The sequence below is a fragment of the Aotus nancymaae genome, unplaced genomic scaffold, assembly GCF_030222135.1.
Source record: "Aotus nancymaae isolate 86718 unplaced genomic scaffold, 86718_ANA_hifiasm-v0.15.2.pri h1tg000049l, whole genome shotgun sequence".
NCBI lineage: Eukaryota > Metazoa > Chordata > Mammalia > Primates > Aotidae > Aotus > Aotus nancymaae.
The window spans coordinates 21,791,807-21,815,232 of record NW_026988463.1 but is presented as its reverse complement, the minus strand read 5'-3'; the positions used below and the strand labels follow the sequence as shown (position 1 = coordinate 21,815,232).

The window sequence follows — 23,426 nt, the reverse complement described above, 5'->3', positions numbered from 1 at the left end:
TCTCAGTCACAGATACTGGGCCCATCACGGGGCAGGGCATGGCAAGGACAGAGCTCTCTTAGGCTCTCGTGTTATAGCAGCAGCCACAGGTGGTGGAGAAGCAGCAAGAGACGCCCCTGACACCTGCAGACTCTGCTCACATCTCCCAGGATGCCCAGTCCCTGCACTCAGGGGCCACCCCAAAGAGCCAGAAGAGGCTCCGAAGTCCCTCAAAGCAAGCCCAGCCACTCGATGACCCTGAAGGTGAGCTTGAGTGAACAAGAAGGGCAGTCAGGAACAGAGAAAATCAAGGGGCAGATTTAACTGCAAAGCTGGTTTATTAAAAGCCACTATAGTGGGGTGGTTAGGTCTAAATGAATTAATAAGAGTGTTTTGAGTAGAGCCTGCTATGTAATTGAGCACTCTAGAAGTGTCTGCTGTCATTTTTTTAATCTTTTTTTTTTTTTTTTTTGGAGACAGGGTCTTGCTCTGTCACCCAGGCTGGGGTGCAGTGGCACCATCATAGCCTACTGCAGCCTCAAGCTCCTGGGCTCATGAAATCCTCCCTCCTCAGCCTCCCAAGTAGCTATGACTACAGGCATGCACCACCACACCCCGCTAATTTTAAAGTTATTTTTGCAGAGATTGGGTCTCACTATGTTGCCCAGGCTGATCTTGAACTGATAGCCTCTAGAGATCCTCCCACCTCAGCCTCCCAAAGTGCTGGGATTACAGGCATGAATCACCATGCCCAGCTCATTATTGTATTATTATTAAGGAATCTGGATGTAGATAGAACAGGGTATAGATCTAAGGCTGCTCTCTGCTTACCTCCTTTGAGCTCAGTTTTTCATTTGTCAAATGGGAATAATAACATCCAGCTCATTACATCATCTCATCATTAGAAGTTACAATCATTATTAAATAATACTTAGGTAATATTAATACTCATATTAAAATGATATTATATTTGGTAACAATAATAGTAAATGGCCTTCATGCAATTTCTTTTATTTTTTAAACCCTTCTCTTATCTTTTCTCAATTTAGTCCTATAAATAAGCCCTTTTAGGTTGGGCGTGATGGCTCACACCTGTAATCCCAGCACTTTCAGAGGCCAAGATGGGGATTGCTTAAGTCCAGGAGTTCAAGACCAACCTGAGCAACATAGGGAGACCCCCATCTCTACAAATAATACAAACAATTTGCCGGGTGTGGTGGTGTGCACCTGTGGTCCCAGCTACTCAGGAGGCTAAGGCAGGAGGATTGCTTGAGTCCAGAAGGTTGAGGCTGCAGTGAGCTGTGAACCTTTCAAGGTTCCTCTGGCATCTGGCATGTCCCAGGTCCTTCTTGCGTGCATTTACCAATCAGCCCAGGCTACTTCTGCTTGATTGGTTCTGGGCTGGGCTCGTGTCTTTGGTTGTGTTTGTGAACTTGTGCTGGCACCTCCTGGTCACTGTTCAAGCCACTTCCTCATACTTTGGCCCCACTCTGCCGTCCCCCTCTCAGGTTTCTCTGTGCCACATGTGGCTTGATGCTCCAGTGCTGTTCACAAGGGCCCCCTCTGTGGTCATTGTGCCTTAGCCCAGAAGAAAACAGCTCCCCTTCCTTGGGCGGTCAGCTCTTTTAGCTGGCCCCACAGCAGGATTTCCTGAGCCCTGAGCTGCTGTAGTTTTTGTCATTTTACTGGCCCTGGGTGGGTCCAAGTAATATTCACCTCACTGTACCCCAAAACATCCATCTCCATGGACCTTCTGACTCGAGTTGAGTTTGGCTCATCTTTACCCAGACAAATAGGACTCCATCTTTGGGTAACCCCAGAGTTATTCTCATCAAAGTCCTCATGGACTGTTTTATATGATTCACAAAATTTACACTGGAGTCACACCCAATTTTCATTTAACTTGCACAAATTTGGCTGGGCATGGCAGCTCATGCCTGTAATCCCAGCACTTTGAGAGGCTGAGGCAGGCAGATCACTTGAGGTCAAGAGTTCGAGACCAGCCTGGTCAACATAGTGAAACCATATCTCTACTAAAAATACAAAAATTAGCCTGGTGTGGTGGTGGGTGCCTGTAGTCTCAGCTACTGGGGAGGCTGAGGTACAAGAATTGCTTGAACCCAAGAGGCAGAGGTTGCAGTGAGCCAAGATCGTGCCACTGCACTCCAGTCTGGGCAACAGAGGAAGACTCCATCTCAAAAAAAAAAAAAAAAAAAAAACTTACACAAATTCATCTACATGTGTTTGGATGGGCATTTCTCAGGACCTCTGGCTGCTTCATGTATTCAATGACAAGTGGATGCAATCCAGCCTGAACCAGAATTAACATTTATATAGTGCTTACTGTATGCCACGCACTGTTCTGAGGCGAATGTTATTATAGAATGCCACTTTTATGGAAGCGGAAACTAAGGCGGAAAGGTCTAGTGACAACTCTCACCCCTACCCCCGGCTCACGAAGCTAGTAAGTCCCAGCTCGGGGGTCCAAATGCATGTGGCTGGCTCCAGCATGTGCCCTAATCTCTGTGGGATGGTGCCCCTGTTTGAACAATACCTGGCAAATACCTGTGAAAAAATGTGACTGTTAGTGCTCCCCAACCTGTGCAGAAGCAGCAGCAAAGTACGTCATATGTATTCAGGATTTCCAGAGGTAATTCTGACTATATGTTCTTTCTCCCTGATATAGCAACTTTTGATTACTTTAGAATTAAACTTGGAGGCCGAGGTAGAAGGATTGCTTGAGCCCAGCCTGGGCAACATAGTGAATCCCCATCTCTACAAAAATTAAAGATACAAAAAGATTAGCCAGGCATGGTGGCACATGCCTGCAATCCAGCTGTTTGGGAGACTGAGGCAGGAGGATTGCTTGATCCCATGAGTTCAAGGTTACAGTGAGCTATGATCATGCCAGTGCACTCCAGCCTGGGTGACAGAGTGAGCCCCTGTTTCTAAAACAATAACGACAACCAAAACTCCCACATTTGCTGCCTCTCCATTATAATTATGCAAAAGCCTGAGCGAAGTGATGGCAAATATCTGTGTGCAGACTGAGACTCTCTAGCTCATTATAACTGCATTGAAGGCCCTTGTGGCCATAAGTCTGGCCTCTCTCTTTGAGGGTGCTTCTGAACGTCTAACCCAGGAAACTTTAAGCAAGTGTTTACTCCATGCCAAGAGCACTGAGAGCAGATACACAACAGCCTGTGAGTCCAGCAGAACCAGTGACACAAAGAGGGCCCAGAGGAGAGAAGAGGAGAAGAGAGGAGAGGAGAGGAGTCAGATGAGCAGGGTTTGTTCAAGCAGCTCTGTCCCTGCTCTCTGATCTGCCTGTTTTTCCTACATATGGGTGATGTGCTTCCAGCAGGGTCCTGCCTGAGCCCATCCATTCCAGAAAGTCCAGTGTATACCAATGAAGGTACTGCCTGCATCTTGCTGACGGATGAGTGTGAACTCTAAGCAAATCATCCAGAGGAATGTTAAGGTGCAGCTTGGAGTTTTTCTCACGGATCCCTAATGCTGATTTTCTTTTTCTCGTTATTATTATTTTTGAGATAGGGTCTTGCTCTGTCACTCAGGCTGAAATGTAGTGGCATGATCTCAGCTCACTGCAACCTCTGCCTCCTGGGCTCAAGCCAATCCTCCCACCTCAGCCTCCCGAGTAGCTGGACTACAGGCACATACCACCACACCTGGAAAAAAAAAAAATATATATATATATATATATATATATATATAGTAAAGATGGGGTTTCATCATGTTGCCTGGGCTAGTCTTGAACTCAAGCGATCCACCACCCTGGCCTCCCAAAGTGCTGAGATTTCAGGTGTGAGCTGCAGTTCCCAGCCCTAATGCTGATTTTCATTTACTTTTCCTAGAGCTGATTATAAAAACTGAAGCTAGAAACTCTTCCAAAGTAGAATGCTCTTAGGACCACTGCACTGCACAACTCTAGGGGTGCCATGTACATTTTGCTATATGAATAGTACCCATTGAAGCTGAGCAGGACTCAGCCTGCCCAGATTTGCCAGAGTCAGAATGAGACATTTCTCACATGCTGCCCAAAGGGAAGGTCAGTAACTGTCCCAACCTACAGATCTTTGCCCACCTGAGCCAACTCCACCCATCCTAATGGGAAACCAAGGCCTCTGGGGGCTCCCTGCTGCCCTGGAACTAACTCTAGGCAGGTTAGCATCCAATGCCCACTGCTTCCATCTGGTCCTTTTTTCTGTGGCTACACTCACTTTCATCATGCTTCCTGCCAGAACTTACCTACCCTTGAAATTGAAGCTGATTCAGTGTCAATTAAAAGAATGCAGTTACAAGATGGCTCATACCTGTAATCCCAGAACTTTGGGAGGCCAAGGCAGGTGGATCACGAGGTCAGGAGTTCAAGACCAGCCTGACCAACATGGTGAAACCCCGTCTCTACTAAAAAGGCAAAAAATTAGCCAGGCATGATGGTGTGCACTTGTAATCCTAGCTTACTGTATGCCAGGCACTGTTCTGAGGCGAATGTTATTATAGAATGCCACTTTTATGGAAGCGGAAACCAGGAGGCTGAAGCAGGGGAATTGCTTGAACCAGGGAGGTGGAGGTTGCAGTGAGCCGAGATCACGCCACTGCACTCCACCTTGAGTGACAGAGCGAGACTCTGTCTCAAAAAAAAAACACAAAAATCAGTTACAACTGGTGGAGGTGGGCAGAATGACAGAAGATGTAAAGAAAAAAAAATCCTCAGCAGAAGATGCCGAAAGAGGGAAAGAGATAAAACAGGATAATACAGCAAACATCACCTCTACCCATCTTTCCATATATCCATTTAATCCTCACAATACTGTTGTGTGGGCTCTGTAACCTTAGCCCCCCTGCTTTACTGATGCGAATACTGAGGGCACAGAAGTGAGGAATTTGCCTAAGTACACCAAGAGTCAGTGGCAGCACCAGGCATTGGACCCAGACAGACTGGCTCCTGGGCCCTTGCTCAGCCATTGCACCAGGCTGAGCATGGGCACTGGAGGCCCAGAAAAGGTCAAGGCAGGTCTGGACTGGGCCAGTGGCCTGCAAAGGTGGGCAGAGGCTCCCTGAGTCACCACCCTCCTTTTCCCCAGCTGAGCAACTCACCGTAGTGGGGAAGATTTCCTTCAATCCCAAGGACGTGCTGGGCCGTGGGGCAGGCGGGACTTTCGTTTTCCGGTAAGTGGCAGCCAGGAGCCAAACTGGGGACGTGGCAGACATAGCACTCACAGCCCTCATGGGCACTGTCCCCGGGAGAGCCATTCTTTCACAGACTTCCTGAGGTAGGTACAGGTCAATCCCTCACTCACCAGTTCTGCTGTTTCCTTTATCTGCTCTCTCTTTTTTTTTTTTGAATCTTGCTCTGTTGCCCAGGCTGGAGTGCAGTGGCACAATCTCACCTCACTGCAACCTCTGCTTCCCTGGTTCAAGCAATTCCAGGCCTCAGCCTTCCCAGTAGCTGGGATTACGTAGTATGTATCAGCAGCCCGGCTAATTTTTGTAATTTTTTAGTAGAGATGGGGTTTCACCATGTTGGCCAGGCTAGTCTCGAACTCCCGACCTCAAGTGATCCGCTCGCCTTGGCCTCCCAAAGTGCTGGGATTACAGCTGTGAGCCACAGTGTCTGGCCCTTTATCTGTTCTCTCTGAATGTCCCCCTGCCCCCACCATCACTCACCTTCCAGGGGACAGTTTGAGGGAAGGGCAGTGGCTGTCAAGCGGCTTCTCCGAGAATGCTTTGCTCTGGTTCGGCGGGAAGTTCAACTGCTGCAGGAGTCTGACAGGCACCCCAACGTGCTCCGCTACTTCTGCACCGAGCAGGGACCCCAGTTCCACTACATTGCCCTGGAGCTCTGCAGGGCCTCCTTGCAGGAGGTAAGTTTCGGGCTTAGGGAGGGTGGGTGGGAAGGTCCCGCTGGAGAGTGATGCTTTGCCCCTCGCTGCTGCTCAGTACGTAGAAAACCCGGACCTGGACCGCGGGGGCCTGGAGCCCGAGGTGGTGCTGCAGCAGCTGATGTCTGGCCTGGCCCACCTGCACTCTTTACACATAGGTACCCGCACTGCCCCTGCCTCCCACTCCCTGTCCTTAGCCCCCTGCCTTCTGCCCTCAGCAATCAGCTCTCTTTCTGCCCCACTCCCACAGTGCACCGGGACCTGAAGCCAGGCAATATTCTTATCACTGGTTCTGACAGCCAGGGCCTGGGCAGGGTGGTGCTCTCAGATTTCGGCCTCTGCAAGAAGCTGCCTGCCGGGCGCTGCAGCTTCAGCCTCCACTCGGGCATCCCTGGCACGGAAGGCTGGATGGCACCCGAGCTCCTGCAGCTTCTGCCACCAGACAGTCCTGTGAGTCTATACACCAAGTCCTCCAGGTACACAGCTGCCCCAGGCTGCAGGAATCCATCCCTGTCCCAATTCCCCTCCTGATGAGACTCCATGACACTTGCTGTGTGACTTTCAGCTGCTCCTCCAAGCTTGTTTCATCTTAAAGAAGGGATAATTTGTCCTTTCTCCTACAGCAGTCTCAATCAGGGACTGTTCTGACACCCAGGGGACATCAGACAGTGTCTGGAGACATTTTTGACTGTCATGACTTGGGAGGGAGGGGCTACTGGCATCTGCTGGGAATGCTGCTAAATGTCTTACAGGACAGGACAGTACCCAACACAAAGAATTAACAAAATGTCAGTGGTGCTGAGGTTAGGAGACCCTGAGCTAGAAAATGGTTTGCAATCTTCACTGTGCATCACAACCACTGTGCAACTTAAAAAAGGATGTATGCCAGGCGTGGTGGCTCATGCCTGTAATCCCAGCACTTTGGGAGGCCAAGGCAGGTGGATCACGAGGTCAGGAGTTCGAGACCAGCCTGGCCAACATGGCAAAACTCTCTCTCTACCAAAAATACAAAAATTAGCTGGGTGTGGTGGTGTGCATCTGTAATCCCAGCTACTCAGGAAGCTGAGCCAGAAGAGTCACTTGAACCTGGGAGGCAGAGGTTGCAGTGAGCCGAGATTGCACCATTGCACTCCAGCCTGGGCAATAGAGTAAGACTGTCAAAAAAGAAAAAAAAAGGATGCCTATTGCCGGGCACGGTGACTCACCCTTGTAATCCCAGCACTTTGGGAGGCTGAGGCAGGCAGATTGCTTGAGCTCAGGAGTTCAAGACCAGCCTGAGGAACACAGGGAGACTCCATCTCTACCAAAAGCACACAAAATTTAGCAGGTGTGGGAGTGTACATATGTGGTCCCAGCTACTTGGGAGGCTGAGGTGAAAGGATCACTTGAGCCTGGGAGGTGGAGGTTGCAGAGTCAAGATCACGCCACTGCACTTTAGCCTGGGCAACACAGTGAGACTCTCTCTCAAAGGAAAAAAAAAAAAAAAACCCGGGCTCCACACCCCGTGATTCTGACCTAATTTGCCCGAGTCATTTTAATGTGGAGCCAAGTTCAAAAACCACTGGTGTCAAGGGTTCTGGAGGGCATCAGATAAGCTAATTAGTTGATATGCAGAGCAGCATCGGACCCACACAGAGACACTTGTATTTGGGACCCCAGAATTAAGGATTTTGAGTCACAGTGTGTGGGCAGAAGTTGAAGTCAGAGAAATGGATAACAATCACACAAAAGGACAGTCACCAGGGAAAGCTGCCCCCACTCCTAAAGTTGAGAGAAAGCTCAAAGTGGTGACCTGGACTCAAGGACTAAATGCTGATGTCATGAGACTGTACAGTTTATTTTTAAATTAGTGGCCAATACATATATATTTTTTCTCTCTCTCTTTTTTTTTAATGTATTTTTGAGTCTTGTTCTGTTGCTCAGGTTGGAGTGCAGTGGCGCAATCCCGGCTCACTGCAACTTCCACTTCCTGGATTCAAGTGATTCTCCTGCCTCAGCCTCCATAGTAGCTGGGACTACAGGTCTGTGCCACCACGCCTGGTTAATTTTTGTATTTTTAGTAGAGACAGAGTTTATGTCCTGTTGGCCAGGCTGGTCTCGAACTCCCGACCTCAGGTAATTCACCCACCTCGGCTTCCCAAAGTGCTAGGATTACAGGCGTGAGCCACTGCGCCTGGCCCTGTATATATATTTTTGACACAGGGTCTTACTCTGTCATGGAGTGCAGTGGCACCATCACAGCTCACTGAAGCCTCGAACTCCTGGGCTCAAGGGATCCTCTCACCTCAACCACCCAAGTAGCTGGGACTACCAGCATGCACCAATGGCACCTGGCTAATTTTTGTATTATTATTTTTTTGTAGAGTCAGGGTCTCAGCATATTGCCTACCCTGGTCTTTAACTCCTGGCCTCAAGCAGTCCTCCTACCTTGGCCTCTCAAAATGCTGGGATTACAAAGTGTCAGCCACCATACCCAGCCCAATATTTTAACATTTGGGAAATTCCACATAAAATCTGGATATCTGGATTTTCTTTAAAAAAAAAAATTAGAATTGCTGGAGGCTAGGGTTTAGAGATCAGCCTAGGTAACATAAGGAGACCCATCTCTACAATTTCGAAATTGGCCAGGCATGGTGGCACATGCCTGTAGTCCCAGCTACTCAGGCCGAGGTGGACTGCTTGAGCCCAGGAGTTTGAGGTTACAGTGAGCTTTGGTTGCACCACTGGACTCTAGCCTGAGCAACATAAGCAAGGCCCCGACTCAAAACAACAGCAACAAAAAACAGTTCTGCTACCCTGGAGAGTCCCCTGGTAACAACAGGTTGGAGCTAAGGACCAGCTGCCCCTGCAGACAGAGCCCATGCCAGCTTACACAGTCCTCCCGATCACCTTATTGCCTCATGCCTGGCACCTAGTTATGTTACCTGCCTACACCCTGTAGGAATGAAGCTTGGAAACCTGAATTAGCTCAGCAGAGGCAAAGGTTTTGGATGACCATGGGCCCCCTGTAGTGGTGTAGACGGGAGTGGATCTAGAGCCAAAGAGATGCTGCCTAGGAAGCATCTTGAGTTCCGGTTTGAACCAAACCCCTGGCTGCTGTATCAGCCCATGGGAGAATTTAGCCAGGCTGACTTCCTAGAAGCAGAGATTTCCTTCTCATGCCATCTCTCTGGCCCCAGACCAGTGCTGTGGACATCTTCTCTGCAGGCTGCGTGTTCTACTACGTGCTTTCTGGTGGCAGCCACCCCTTTGGAGAGAGTCTTTATCGCCAGGCAAACATCCTCACAGGAGTTCCCTGTCTGGCCCACCTGGAGGAAGAGGTCCACGGTGAGGGACCCCTGGGCCCAGCAGAGAAGGGAGGAAGGGCGAGACGCTAGGCAGGTCTGAAGCACTCTCCTTCTCTTCCATCCTTCAGACAAGGTGGTTGCCCGGGACCTGGTTGGAGCCATGTTGAGCCCGCTGCCGCAGGCACGCCCCTCTGCCGCCCAGGTGCTGGCCCACCCCTTCTTTTGGAGCAGAGCCAAGCAACTCCAGTTCTTCCAGGTCAGAAGGAAAGCTTGGGAATGGCCCCCCAAAAGTCCTAAGTTTGGGTCCTGAGCAATAAGAAATGGGATATTAGATTGGCTGAGGGAAAACAGGAAGAGCTACCCAGTCCTGGCAGCCTGGCTCTTTCCCTAAATTGGGAGCCAGCCTGGACTCCTAAACTCCATCATCTTGGCACTCTCTGGTCCACTCACTGCCACTTTGCCAGCCCCAGCTGCCCTTTGCACGGGAATATAGCCTATTCTTTCCACCTGAGTTGTCACTCATGCTATGCCTGTGCCGATAGCCCATTGCACTTGTGTGACCTTGACCTACAGACTTTGTGCCTCTGAGCCGCAGTTTGCTCATCTGTACAATGGGACAGCAGTACCAAGCTCATAGGTTGGTGGTAAATAACAGAGGTATGGCACAGAGAAGCTTCCCGCCCCCGGAGGCAATGATCCTTGTCAGTCACCTAAACCACTCCCTTAAGTCAGACAACATATTCCAAGCCATGTGGCCTCTGGCCCCAGTCACAAGGCTCAGGAGCTCTCTGGGCCTCAGGACGTCAGCGACTGGCTGGAGAAGGAGTCTGAGCAGGAGCCCCTGGTGAGGGCGCTGGAGACAGGAGGCTGTGCGGTGGTCCGGGACAACTGGCATGAACACATCTCCATGCCGCTGCAGACAGGTAGAGGCCACACTCAGGTGGGCCTGGGCAGTGGAGGGGAACCCGCCAAGGGACAGTTTTGCCACTGAATACCCTGTCCACAGATCTGAGAAGGTTCCGGTCCTATAAGGGGACGTCAGTGCGAGACCTGCTGCGCGCCGTGAGGAACAAGGTGTGTGCTGGGGCCTGGGTGGGCCTGGGTCTTGGGGAGGCCTGGCTGCAGCTGAGCCAGGGTTCTCTGTTCTACCTACCCTCCAGAAACACCACTACAGGGAGCTCCCAGTTGAGGTGCGACAGGCACTTGGCCAAGTCCCCGATGGCTTCGTCCAGTACTTCACAAACCGCTTCCCACGGCTGCTCCTTCACACGCACCATGCCATGAGGAGCTGCGCCTCCGAGAGCCTCTTCTTGCCCTACTACCTGCCAGCCTCAGAAGCCAGGGGACCATGCCCTGGGGCCGCAGGGAGGTGAGGTGGGCCAGAGACCACACAGATGGTCTTCATGCTGGCTGGCTGAAAAGTTGAGACTGTAGCTGGCCTCAGAATCAGAACAAACTGCCAGGCTGGGTGCAGTGGCTCACACCTGTAATCCCTGCATTTTGGGAGGCTGTGAGAGGATCAACTGAGCTCAGGAGTTCAAGACCAGCCTGGCCAACATGGCAAGACCCCATCTCTACAACAAATTTTAAAAATTAGCCAGGCATGGTGGTGTACACCTATAGTCCTAGCTGCTTGGAAGGCTGAGGTGGGAGAATTGCTTGAGCCCAGAAGTTTGAGGTTGCACTGAGCCACAATCATGCCACTGCACTCCAGCCTGGTCGACAGAAAGACAGTATCTCAAAAAGCACACCCCGCAAGACTGGCAGAGACTGGGCGGCCTAGGGCCGATGAAGCAGAGATGTTCCCTGGAGCCCAGGTCCTACCCCTCAGGAAATACAAGAAAAAGAAGATTCGCATCTGTTTAATGTATATAAAGCCAAGGAAAGGACAGTCCCAAATTCAATAGAAATATTCTGTACAATTCACACAGTGGGGTTTTGGGGAAGAGACAAGGATATAGAACCCACACCTGAACATGTACAAAAATAACTTACACAGCAACCCTCACCTGCAAGGATAATGCAGCTCTGCCCAGCCCCCAGGGCTGGGGGGCACACTGCAGACATGCCACCATGGGAGCCAACCTGTGTGGGCCCCAGATGCAGGTGGGAGTGAGGAGGGCACCAGTCCGGAGGGGAGGGAGGCTATTAGGAGGCCTTGAGGCGGTTGGCTGAGCGCGAGCTCAGCAGCTTGTCCACCATGGTGCGGGCATAGCGGAGCCGGCTGGCCAGCTCCTTGCAGCAGCCGTACTCCTCCAGGAGACTCAGGCGGTATGTGCGGAAGTCCCGCTTCTCGTCAATGTAGGTCACAGCCGCCATCAGTGGGCACAAGATGAGCTTGGTGTGATCCTGTAAGAGAAGAGGGGCAGCGATTGGCGATCCCAGAGGCCAGTGTATGTTAGGGAGCAGAGGGAAGACACAACAGGTATAGGTTCCTGAGCCGCTCACTCCACACTCAACTCACATGGTCCACTGCCAGGCACACGGAGCCTACCCCAGCCCCTGGTGACCTCCAGCTCACCTGGAAGAAGTTGATCTGCACGCTGCCATTGCTGAGGTGCAGGATGATGGCACTGCGGGTGCGGAACCAGGTCCGCAGGTAGGGCAGCCGGGCAAGCTCATCGCCTTCACGCGGAGTGATGTTGGCACCTGCCTTCAGCAAGTGCTCACTCATGTAATTGCGGAAATATTTAAGGAGGGTGATCTGGACAAAAAGTAGGGGAGGGGTTCTAGAATTAGAGTCTGACCCTCCAGCACAAGTCCCACTCCCACAACACCACGCTCCCTGGGCAGGATGACACTCACCTTCTTCATCAAGGAGTTGGGATGGGAACTCACGGTGAGGTAGGACTCAGTGCCATCACGCTCTATATACTGCAAGCTGTCACCATCGTTGTAGAGAATAAGGCGTGTTGAGTCATTGAAGAGCACCCCCACGCTGTTATCACACAGCTGATACCCTAGAGATCGGTAGAGAGAGGTCTCAGAAAGGGGGAATCAAAAGTGGGGAGTGGGGCCAGGTGAGGCGGCACATGCCTGTGATTCCAGCACTTTTGGAGGCTGAGGCAGGAGGACTGCTTGAGCCCAGGAGTTTGAGACCAGCCTGGGCAACATAGTGAGATCCCATCACTACAAAAAATTCTAAAAATTAGTGGAGCGTGGTGGTGTGTGCCTGTAGTCCCAGCTACTCAGGAGGCTAAGCCAGGAGCCAGCCTGGGAGTTTGAGGGCTGCAGTGAGCCATGATTGTGTCACTGCACTCCAGCCTGGGCAATAGAGCAGGACCCTGTCTCTGGGGGAAAAAAAAAAAAAAAGGAGTCAGGGAGCACTGGGAGATGGAACTGGGAGGCCTGGGATGGAGAGAAGAGAGCACTGAGAAGAGAACCTGGGAGCCCAAAAAAGCCAGAGCCTATAACAACTGAAAGGTCACCTGGCTGTACCTGAGTTACCCACCTGTTCTAGTAGAAACCTACCAAGGCCGTACTTGTCCGAATAGTCCACCCACTTGCTGACCCAGAAGATGGGGATACAGGCAGGATCCTCAGCCTCCTCTGAGACAGAAACAGACAAACAATTGGTCAGGACCAGCCTCTTCCCCTCTGGTTCGCACATGTGGCCCACACCAGGGAACAGGGAATCTTGCTGAGCACCCCACCTGGGCTGAGTTGAGAGGCCTGGGGCCCCAGAGAAGAGCAAAGCAGGGCCTCTACTGCTAACAGGCTCAGACAAGCAGCAGCACAGACATCTACACAGAAAATCTCAGCACAGCACACCAAGTTCCACTCACTCCTTCATTCCACTGACTGATTCATTTATTGAAGGCCTACTGTGCCTGCCAGGCACTGTCACAGGTACAGTGAGCAACAGACAAAACCCCAGCCTCCACGGAACTGACACTGTGATTGTAGGGACAAAGACTAATCAAATTAAGTATGGGCAAAGTGTCAGTGACTTCTATCATGATAAGAGTCAGAGGATGACATTATCTAGTTTTCCAGTTTGGAGTAATTAAGAAACTGTGAAGACAGAAGCCAGTTGCAAACACATAACAAAATGTTATGTTCAGTGCATGCAACAAATCCCTTATTTTAAATCCAATAAACAAAGACAGATATGTTGGACTATGTTGGATGAGAAGTATTATGGAGAACTATGCAGTGGGCAAGGGGATGAGAAGTACTAGCAGATGGGCCAGGGAGATGCTCACAGTGGTGACACTGGAGCAGACACTTGAAGGAGGCCATAGTGTGAGCCATGTGCTGTCTGCTTTCATGCCAGGGCCAGGGAGCCACAGGGGCGAAAGCCCTGAGGTTGCAGCCCATCTGGGCCTATTATTTCAAGGGTCTTGAAGAAACAATAGGAACTTACTGAGCAAAAGAAACAGCATATGAAGGTGGCATATCAAGGTGCTAGAGTAAGAGACAGATCAGAAAAGAAGGCAGGAGCCACAGCATGCAGGACCTCGGATGTCAGGAAATGGGGAAACCAATGGTCCTGTGGAGATAGGGCCTGGACAAGTCACCAGTGCTTTGCTGGCCAAGACTCCTGCCTTCTCCAGATGCCCCAAGCAATCCTGCCCTACCCAGGCCCACGGTACCCACCTTGCCTGACCAGCCCACGCTCCGAGGGCTTCGAGGCATTGACACTATGCAGCTGCTGCAGCATGTCACTGAGGTGGCAGTCGACCACTTCACTTGTCTCTCGAACCACTGGTTCTTCTTTTTCCCGGGGACGCTCAGGCAGGGGATTCTCCAAGCCTAGGAGGGAAACAAAAACAAGGGCGTTGGGAAGGGCACAGGACTCCCTGCCACAGCTGAAACTTTTCTGAAAGAAAAATTATCTTAGCTACCACTGCTTAGGGGAAACTGAGTCAGTGCCTGGTCAATAGAGCAGGAGCTGCCATGCTCAGGTGACGGACACAGGTGCTCACTGTGAGGCAACAGATCTTCAGATGCTCTAGCCTGTGACCCAACGGCGTGGCCCTGGAGGATACCACCTGCCACCCAGACAAACAGCTTGAAGCCACCAGCAGCTCAGAGCTGCCCAGCTGCAAGTAAAGACTTAAAAGCATCTTCTGCATCCAGGCAGATGGGAGGGCTGAGTAGTCTCAGTTCACCCACAGGATGGATTCAGTAGGCATTTAAATAAAAACTCAAGAGATTTTTTTTCCACTCTAAAATTTGCTTTATATGTTTATAATCAAAAAAAGCACGAAAAGATACATGAAATTTTAACGCTGGTTATATCTGGGCAGTAGAAGCACAGATTATTTTTATTGTCTTTTTCCTTATTTGTTTATTCCCCCATCAACATGTGCTAGTTCTCCTTGTATAATATAAAATGTTTCCTAAAGAAGTTTTCAATTAAGAACTATGCCATGATACAGCAAGGAGCTGTTCAAAAAAAAAAAAAAAAAAAAACACTATGCCATGATAGGTACTTAGGTGTGAAATAAGATATTAGGGATTTGTTTTAAACACTCCAGCAAGGCCGGGGCAGGTGGCTCACACCTGTAATCCTAGCACAATGAGAAGCTGAGGCAGGTAGACTGTTTGAGCTCAGGAGCTTGAGACCAGCCTGAGCAACATGGCGAAACCCTGTCTCTACTAAAAATACAGAAACTAGTTGGACATGGTGGCACAACACCTAAAAGTCCCAGCGACTTGGGAGGCTGAGATGGGAGAATCACTTGAACACAGGAGGTTAAGGCTGCAGTGAGCCATGATCTTGCTATTGCACTTCAGCCTGGGCAACAAGGCAAGGCTGTCTCAAATAAATAAATAAATAATAAATTTTCAAAACTCCAGTAAAAACGCAGGAGGCTGGAATAAATAAAACAAGTCTGGCCAAATGTTGATAACTAGTAAAAACAGATGAAACATGGGATTCATCATACAGTTCTCTCTACCTTTGGGTAAGTTTGAAAATTTCCTTAAGTTTTAAAAGTGCTATATGAAAAATTAAAACTGAAAGAAAAAAAGTAGGAGGCTGAGGCAGGAGGATCACTTGAGCTCAGGAGCTCGAGACCTGCGTGGGCAACAGAGCGAGACCTCATCTCTACAAAAAATTTAAAAATTTGTCAGATGTAGTGGGACACGCTTAAAGTCCCAGCTACTCAGGTCAAAGCTACAGTGAGGTACAATTGTGCCACTGTGCTCCAGCCTGGGAAGCAGAGCAAGACCCTGTCTCAAATAAATTTTTAAAAAAGAGAGAAATCCTCTAAAATATAGCCCAAAGAATAAAATACCCATGAGTCTATTTCAGACATAACCAAATAAATCAATGGGAGAGAAGGAACAGCTCTTCCTTACAGAAGAATTCCAATTATTAAATGTAGAAAAAGTAAGGAAAAGAAAAATTACCATTAGAATATCACTGTAGGTAGGGCACAGTGGCTCACGCCTGTAATCCCAACACTTTGGGAGGCCAAGGAGACTTGAGGGCAGGAGTTTGAGACAAGCCTGGTCAACATAGTGAGATCATGTCTCCACAAAAAAAAAAAAAAAAATTTTTTTTTTTTTTTTTCAGACAGTCTTGCTCTGTCGTGCAGGCTGGAGTGCACTAGTGAGATCTTGGCTCACTGCAACCTCCGCCTCCCAGGTTCAAGTTATTCTTGTGTCTCAGCCTCCCAAGTAGCTGAGATTACAGGCACGCACCTCCACACCTGGCTAATTTTTTGTATTATTAGTAGAGACAGGGTTTTGCCATATTGCTCGGGCTGATCTCGAACTCCTGAGCTCAGGCAATCTGCCCACCTTGGCCTCCCAAAGAAAAAAAAAATTTTAATTAGCTGGGAATAGTGGCACATACCTATAGTCCTAGCTACTCTGGAAGCTGAGGCAGGAGGACTGTTTGAGCCCAGGATGTTGAGGCTGAAGTGAGCTATGATTGAGCCACTGCATTCCAGCCTGGGTGACAGCAAGTCTTAAGAACCATCTCAAAAAAAAATTCCACTGTAATAATTTCTGAAAGGTATATGGAAACTCTGGGGATCTTTTTGTTGTTGCAACTTTTCTGTATAAGCCTAAAATAATTCCAAAATGAAGTTAAAGAAAAACCAATACCTAAAAATTGAAAACTGAAAAATGAACTTAAGTTGTACATCAAATGGGTGATATATCCACAGGGATAAAAAAGTATTTTAAGTGACTTTTTAAAACTATATATCCTTAGTGAAATATACTTTAAGGATAATTAGAATTGTAAGAAAATAAAGTATCATTTAACAGGAACTCATATATGTTGAAAATTTTAAGTATATTAATGTAAGGAAGCAAGATTTTCAGTTTAAGAGAAAAGAAATACAAGTATAAACCAAAGAAGTAAAAACAGATTAACATTGTGTTGAAATCAGACACTTAAAAATTACCAAAAGCCATAACTCCCCAGTAGAGAAGATCGCTATAAGACAATACATATCAATGTTAAATTTCCTGAACTTGGGAACCGTGCCATGTACTATCGTTAGGTAAAAGAATCTGTTTTTAGGAAGCATACACTGAAGCACTAAGGGTGAAGTGTAGGATGTATATAACTTTTCAATGTTCAGAAAAAAGAGTAATTGATAAAACAAATGTGGAAAGAAGTGCTAACTGGTGAATCTGGGCAAAAGGGGAGAATAGGAGTATGTTTTTGGTCTATGCTACCTTTTTCATAAGCTTGCAATAATATCAAAATAAATTGTTTAAAAATGTGTGATTAGGAAATATCATCACAGACTCAACATCAGTCTTCCCCACCGCTATAAATGCAGTTCCTAATTCTGTTCTCTGAAGAGACCTAGAAGCAATGACAACCTAAGCAATGGCGTGTGGTTTTTTGATTTTTAAGAAAATGTTCATCTTTTTTAAGAGAAGCATTCTGAAGTTTATATAGGTGTAAAATGGCAGAGCGCCGAGGTTAACTTTAAAAAATACTTCAAAGGAACGAAAATAAATAAACGGAGCAAACTTGACAACATCCTGATAACTAATTACTGAATCTGGTAAGTATGAGGGGATCTATTACATTATGCTCCATATGTGTACTTGAAAATTTTCACGCTAGCTGGGCGCAGTGGCTCACACCTGTAATCCTGGCATGTCGGGAGGCCAAGGCGGGCAGATTACTTGAGCTCAGGAGTTCAAGAACAGGCTGGGCAACGTGGCAAAACCCCATCTCTACTAAAAATACAAAAAAATTAGCCAGGCATGGCGGCACACGCCTGTAGTCCCAGCTACTTGAGAGGCTGAGATGGGAGGATGTCTTGAGCCTGAGAAGCAGAAGTTGAACTGAGTTGAGATCACACCACTGCACTCCAGCCTGGGGGACAGAGCCAGACCGTGTCTCCAAAAAAAAAGAAGTAAATTTTTATGTTTTTCAATGAACCATGTAAAAGTGTTAGAAATATTTTTAAAGGCCCGGTATACCAGCTCATGTCTGTAATCCCAACACTTTGGGAGGCAGAGGTAGGAGGATCGCTTGAGTCCAGGAGTTTCAAGACCAGCCTGGGCAACATGGCAAAACACTATCTCTACAAAAAGTAGAAAAATTAGCCAGGTATGGTGGCGCATGCCTGACAGTCCCAGCTACTTGGGAGGCTGAGATGGGAGGACCAATTGAGCCTTAGAGCTTAAGACTGCAGTGAGCTGTGATTGTGCCACTGCACTTCAGCCTGGGCAACAGAGGAGACCCTGTCTCCAAAAAATTAATTAATTAAAGTGATTGGAAAGAATTTTTCAGGCTTGGCATTCAGTCCATTTTCTTCTTGGGCATGGTAGGTTTATCCATCCATGGTAGGGTCGGTCTTTCCTGGCAGGGCCAAGGGGCAGATGGGCACTGTAACCATGGATTTAAGGATAAAGGCCTGTCCTACTCCACACCTGAGCTCTTGGGGCCAGGGAGTAAGCTGCACACAATCCTACAACCTGGGCTTTCTCTGGGGTGTCTGTTCTCTTTCCCACACCCTTGTTGTACCTTTATTGAGGACTGTGAGGGGTTTCCGGTTGCTGGAGTCCAGGCTGCTGGGAGCAATCGAAAACCTCGGTGGAATGGTCAGACAGGTGATGGGGAGACGGGCAGGGATGTAGCCAGAAGTAAAGAACTCGTCGTTAAGCAGCTCGTTAATGGTTGGGCGGGCAGTGGGATCTGTCTGAAGCATCTTCTGGATGAGGGAGGTGGCCACGGGGTTGATGTGCTGGGGCAGAGAGAGGGACGGCCATAAGCAGAATGTAAGGTCGATCCTGAGTACAGCACGGCCACAAAGGGGCTGCAGGCCCCTTGCCCACATGCAGCTTCCAGTCTCAAATACACCACAGGTCAGTGGTTCATAACTTGGTTCAATGCCAAGTTCTCCACTGTCGGCTTTACTGAGCACCATTGAGAGAAGGGTCAACAGACTGTGGCCTAGCACCAACTCACTTCCTACCACTTACTATGTGCTAGGAAGGCATTCTAAGCCCTTCCTGTGTTTAGCTCACTTAGCCCTCACCAACACATCTAAGGGGTGGGAATCCCTTTTTTGCAGAGGTGGAAAGTGAGGCACAGAGAGGGTATAGTTGGCTTGATTCCATGCTGTCTCTGATAGTGAACTGACACTTTGTGATGGATTTACTATGTCTGTTCTTATGGTGATAGGCCTCTTGGCTTCACACAAGGACACTACACTTCAAACTGGCTGTGTACTAGGCTTCTGCAGGAACCAGATAGCCCCTTAAATCCATTTCTGTTGGTGGTTGTAAAAATGCACACCACTGGCCAGGCACGGTGGCTCACGCCTGTAATCTCAGCACTTTGGGAGGCCTGGGTGGGTGGATTAGGGGTTCGAGACCAGCCTGGTCAACATGGCAAAACCCTTTCTCTACTAAAAAAGCTACAAAAATTAGCCGGGCATGGTGGCGGGTGCCTGTAATCCAGCTACTAGTGGGGTTGAGGCAGGAGGATTGCTTGAACCTGGGAGGTGGAGGTTGCAGTGCACGGCACTCCAGCCTGGGCAATGAGTGAGACTGTATTTCAAAAAAAAAAAAAAAAAAAAAAAGGAAACGCACACCACTATGAGACTCCATCTCAAAAAAAGAAAAAAGGAAATGTACACGACTATGCCATTAGAAAGCCCTGGGATTCACAGTGGTTCATAATTCTGTGAGCACTTACTACATGCAAGGCACTCTGTGAAGTGCTCCAAGGTAGGAACTCCACTTTATAGATGGAAACTGTGGTTCAGAAGATGCAGGCCAGTCTAGGTGTGGTGGCTCATGCCTGTAATCCCAGCACTTTGGGAGGCCGAGGCAGGCGGATCACCTGAGGTCAGGAATTTGAGACCAGCCTGGCCAATGTGGTGAAACCCCATCTCTACTAAAAATACAAAAAACAAAAAACAAAAAAAAAAATCAGCCAGGTAAGGTCACAGGTGCCTGTAATCCCAGCTACTCGGGAGGCTGAGGCAGAAGAATCGCTTGAACCTGGGAGGCAGAGGTTGCAGTGAGTCAAGATCGCGCCATTACACTCCAGCCTAGGCAACAACAGCAAAACTCCACCTCAAAAATTAAAAAAAAACATGCAGGCCATTTGCCCAATGTGATCTGGCTAAATGGCAGAACCCATTTGAATTAAGACAATCCATTTCCAAAGCTGAAGCACTTCTGCCTCCTACTTCTTCCCACCCTCTTTGATTTTTGCTTTTAACACAATTTTTAGGTTACCCATTCTCAGAATCTGCCAACTCTCTCCCGATACAAGAAATGCTTATGTGCACACATGTCAAGTTCTGTATGCAATTTCAGACACAGGCCTTCTCAAGCTCTGTGGCTATATCCTAGGATGTTGCTGGCCTCCATAAATAGTTTGGGGAAAACAAAATAAATGTAATTAAAGCATCATTAGTCACCTTGGGAATACTGTATTCATTCTTCTTGATCCGGAGGTAAGTCTCTTTTAGGCAAGAAGTCTCAAAAGGTGGTTTGCCGACTAACAAGGTATACCTGTAAGCACAAGGTAGGATTTGGCACAAGTCTCCCAGCCACAACCCAGACATAAGAGGAATCATCTCAGGGTCAGAACAAAGGCCAGGCATCCTCTGGACACTCACTCTAACTCTGGGGCCCCTGAAGATAATCCTCGAGTCCACTGTGCAGCCCCAGGAGCCATGATGTTGGCTAGAAAGAGTCCTCAGCAGAATACATGTGGTAAGACCAGGATTCTTGAGGGCCAGTGATTTTTCAGCTATAGCCTGAGGGCATCTAGGACTGTGCAAGGGCCTCAGAGGCTGCCTGCCTTGCAAAACACGTTAAAGGGCTACCTGCACTTACAGAAGCAGCTCCACCTTTAGCAGTTCTGTACTTAAGGCTTCAAGTTTTCATTTGAAAAAAAACCCACTGCAAAGACACATGAAAGCCATCGCTATGACTCATTTCTAACTCTCCAGTACCTATGCCAAAAACAGGAAAGATAATACCTGAAAAGGCCCAAGCCTCTGCCTGCCACCAATCGAGGCTGATGGTCTCAATCCAGACAGACCACTGGCACCTCATCCTGCCATCTGTAACTCCTGGCCTAATTTCTCACACCATGCTAATGTTCATCAGTGTTTCTAAGACCTTATTGTGCATGGAAATCACCAAGGGATTTGTTAAAAATCCAGATTCTGATCCAGTAAGTAGTCTGGGCCCTGAGATTCTGCATACAAGTTCCCCGATGACGGTGATGTCGCCCTGTGGACCACTCTAGCAAAGGACTAAAGTAAGCTTGTGGAGACTCTCCCTCCTCCTCCTCCTCCTCTGTACCCATGGCCTAGGCTGCAGAAATCTGATAGGATACACCAGTGACAAGGAAAGATATGGCAATTAGGCTTTGTTTGGGGGTCACTTGTCCCCTAGAATAGGCTTTCTGTAAAGCAGGCAGAAAGGTCCACAGAAAAGGTCAGCCAGGTAGGATGTCCCAAAGTTGCCTATGCTGAGACCAGGTAGATCCAGAGACAACTCCCAACTTACATGATACACCCAATGGACCACACATCCACCTCGAAACTGTGCCCTTTCTTGCTCAGCACCTCGGGAGCTATGTAATTAGGAGTCCCGCACAGGGTCTTCTTCCTCTCCCCGTCATACTCGACTTTGGTTGCCAGTCCAAAATCCCCTGGGACAGAGGGAGGAAGAATGGGTACTTAGATGCCAGCCTCTGCCATCTGTCAATGCAGAAGGCTAGTTAAGGTTTGACCATCAAGAAACAGGGCCATTGGATCCCACAAGCCTCTGCTCCTTGTATGCCGCAAGGCTTGCCCAGAAATTTTCCTGCCATGCTGACCCCAGGGAGGTGCCTCCAGTGACCCTTCTGACCCCCACCCCTTAGAAAGGGGCTATGCTTCAAAATGGAAACTGACAGGGATAGCAAAACTCCAGTGCTTTCAAGGATCAAGCAAGTAACCACCAAGACTTGGCAAGCCTGTGAAGAATAGGGAGGAGTAGAGACTGTGGCAAACACTTCAGAAGGGACAGCTGCTTTCCAGCCCAGCAATGGGCTGCTCTAAGAAAATGCTGCCCTCGTATTACTGGAGCTTTCACCTGTTTAAAAGGAGCTCTGAATCAAAATTTTTATGTCAAGCTTTCAACTTTAAAAAATAGAAACAAACTCAAATTCTTTGAAAAAAAGTGCTGCATTGGGGCAATAATGTGTCTGCAGGCAAGATACTGACTTGTGGGTGTTTTGTTTTAAATTTCTGGACTAAGGAGAGAATTACAGAAGCAATCAACGGCCCAAACTTCTCACTATTCATCTTCTTCCTTCCTCCTGGTCTCCTTCCTATCCTTTCTCCCAGCCTCCTCCAAATTCCAGCCTCTTGTAGTGATATCAAGCACCCTGCAGGCTCAGTAACTCACCTATTTTCACCTCCAGATCTTCATTCAGGAAAAGGTTACCCAGCTTGAGGTCTCGGTGAATAACTCGGTTTCGGTGCAGGTACTGGCAGCCAAGCACAATCTGCCGCAGGTAGTATCGGGCCTCAGGCTCAGTCAGGGCTTTCCTTCTCTTATGCAGCTCCAGGAGAGACTGTGGGTGGGAAGGAGAGGGCAGGAGGGATGGGAAGGTGGTACTGAGGCTGGTGGGGAAGGGAGAGGGTTACCAGGTAAAGGAAGAACAGGACCTAGACTCCTGGGGAATCAAAGAGGCGTCTTGGTGGGTTTCTCTCCTTCCCCAAGCCCCCACCCCATTCCTTCTCCCAGGACAATTGTTATCTGGACCGTCCTTTAACACTGCCCACAACCATTCGCAGCACCCCTTCCCCGACTAGCTTCCTCCCTTACTTGGGGGTCCTCTCTCAGCCCCATTCCGGAAGCTCCGAGTGCCCAGCAGCAGATCCCTTTCCTGATGCTTATTTCCCCGGGAAGGCCCCAAGTCTGGATGCAACTACCTCCTCACTGACCCAACCCCACTCCGGAAGCTCCCAGTGCTCGGCTTCACTAACCTTGGGACTCCTCCCTGGGCACTCTAGGGCCCTAGAGTCCATTACCAGCACCCCTCCCCCCAGCACCTCGCGTCCAGAAGCTGACTTCCCTGTCAGCAACCTGACTCAGACTCTACTTCACTGGAACCCATTCCTCTAGCAGTTCCAAGAGCAGAAGCCCTTACCAAAGACACTTTCCATACCTAAGCGGGAGGCTCCCAGCACCCTTCTCAACCAGCTCCAAGTCCCAGGCCCTCCTTCCTGGGCACTCTTTGCAGCAGCTGCTCCAGGTCCAGCTGCTCCAGTTCCAGGCGCTCCAACTGCCCCGCAGGCAATTCCAGTTCCCTAGCAGCGACACTCACCCTCCGGCGGCATAGCTCCAACACCACGAACACGAAGTCGTTGTCCTCGAAAAAGCCGTGGAATCCTACGACGTGCTGGTGGGCCAGGCTGCGGTGAATGGATATTTCCATGGACATCTTCTCTTTCTGGTGCGGCTTGAGCAGCAGAGACTTAGGCACAATCTTGCCCGCGAACACCTCCTTGGTGTCCGCGTCCGATATCTCGAAGCACTTGGCAAAGCCGCCCTTGCCCAAAAAGCGGCCCCGCACATAGCGCCGCCGACTGCGTGGGTCCACTAGGATCTCCGGGATCTCTTTCGCTGGTGGAGCCGCCGCCGGAGCTCCGGGAGCTGCAACTCCGGGGACCCCGGCTTTCCCAGGATCGGCCGGTGCTCGTGCCAGCTTTCCCGCAGTCACCGCCGCACTCATGCTCTCGGAGCTGCTCTGCCGACCTCGATCCGAGTAGAGGCTCCGCTCCTCCCCGAATTCAAACGCGGCGCT

General features: G+C 49.2%; 2 protein-coding genes across 8 annotated transcripts in view; one reads left to right on the top strand and one right to left on the bottom strand.

The window, feature by feature from the left end:
• The window catches only part of ERN2 (endoplasmic reticulum to nucleus signaling 2), a 26,542-nt gene extending 13,248 nt beyond the window's left edge, over positions 1-13,294 (top strand). For 3 of the 7 annotated variants that reach the window (XM_012464740.2, XM_021672295.2, XM_064362576.1), the window contains 10 exons: positions 78-243; positions 5,088-5,172; positions 5,678-5,867; positions 5,944-6,043; positions 6,136-6,335; positions 9,065-9,212; positions 9,301-9,428; positions 9,972-10,095; positions 10,179-10,246; positions 10,333-13,294. In XM_012464740.2, coding sequence (XP_012320163.1) covers positions 78-243; positions 5,088-5,172; positions 5,678-5,867; positions 5,944-6,043; positions 6,136-6,335; positions 9,065-9,212; positions 9,301-9,428; positions 9,972-10,095; positions 10,179-10,246; positions 10,333-10,545 — 1,422 coding nt within the window. In that variant the 3' untranslated portion in view covers positions 10,546-13,294. The other 4 variants (XM_012464741.3, XM_064362575.1, XM_064362574.1 and 1 more) reach the window with 4 other exon arrangements.
• On the bottom strand, positions 11,019-23,426 carry PLK1 (polo like kinase 1). Its single transcript, XM_012464742.3, has 10 exons — positions 22,947-23,426; positions 22,022-22,190; positions 21,137-21,281; positions 20,035-20,128; positions 18,126-18,345; positions 13,772-13,927; positions 12,644-12,721; positions 11,978-12,132; positions 11,694-11,876; positions 11,019-11,521 (listed from the first exon to the last, which is right to left on the bottom strand). Exons 1-10 carry the CDS (start codon positions 23,352-23,354, stop codon positions 11,321-11,323), a joined length of 1,809 nt encoding a protein of 602 aa, XP_012320165.1. The 5' UTR covers positions 23,355-23,426; the 3' UTR covers positions 11,019-11,320.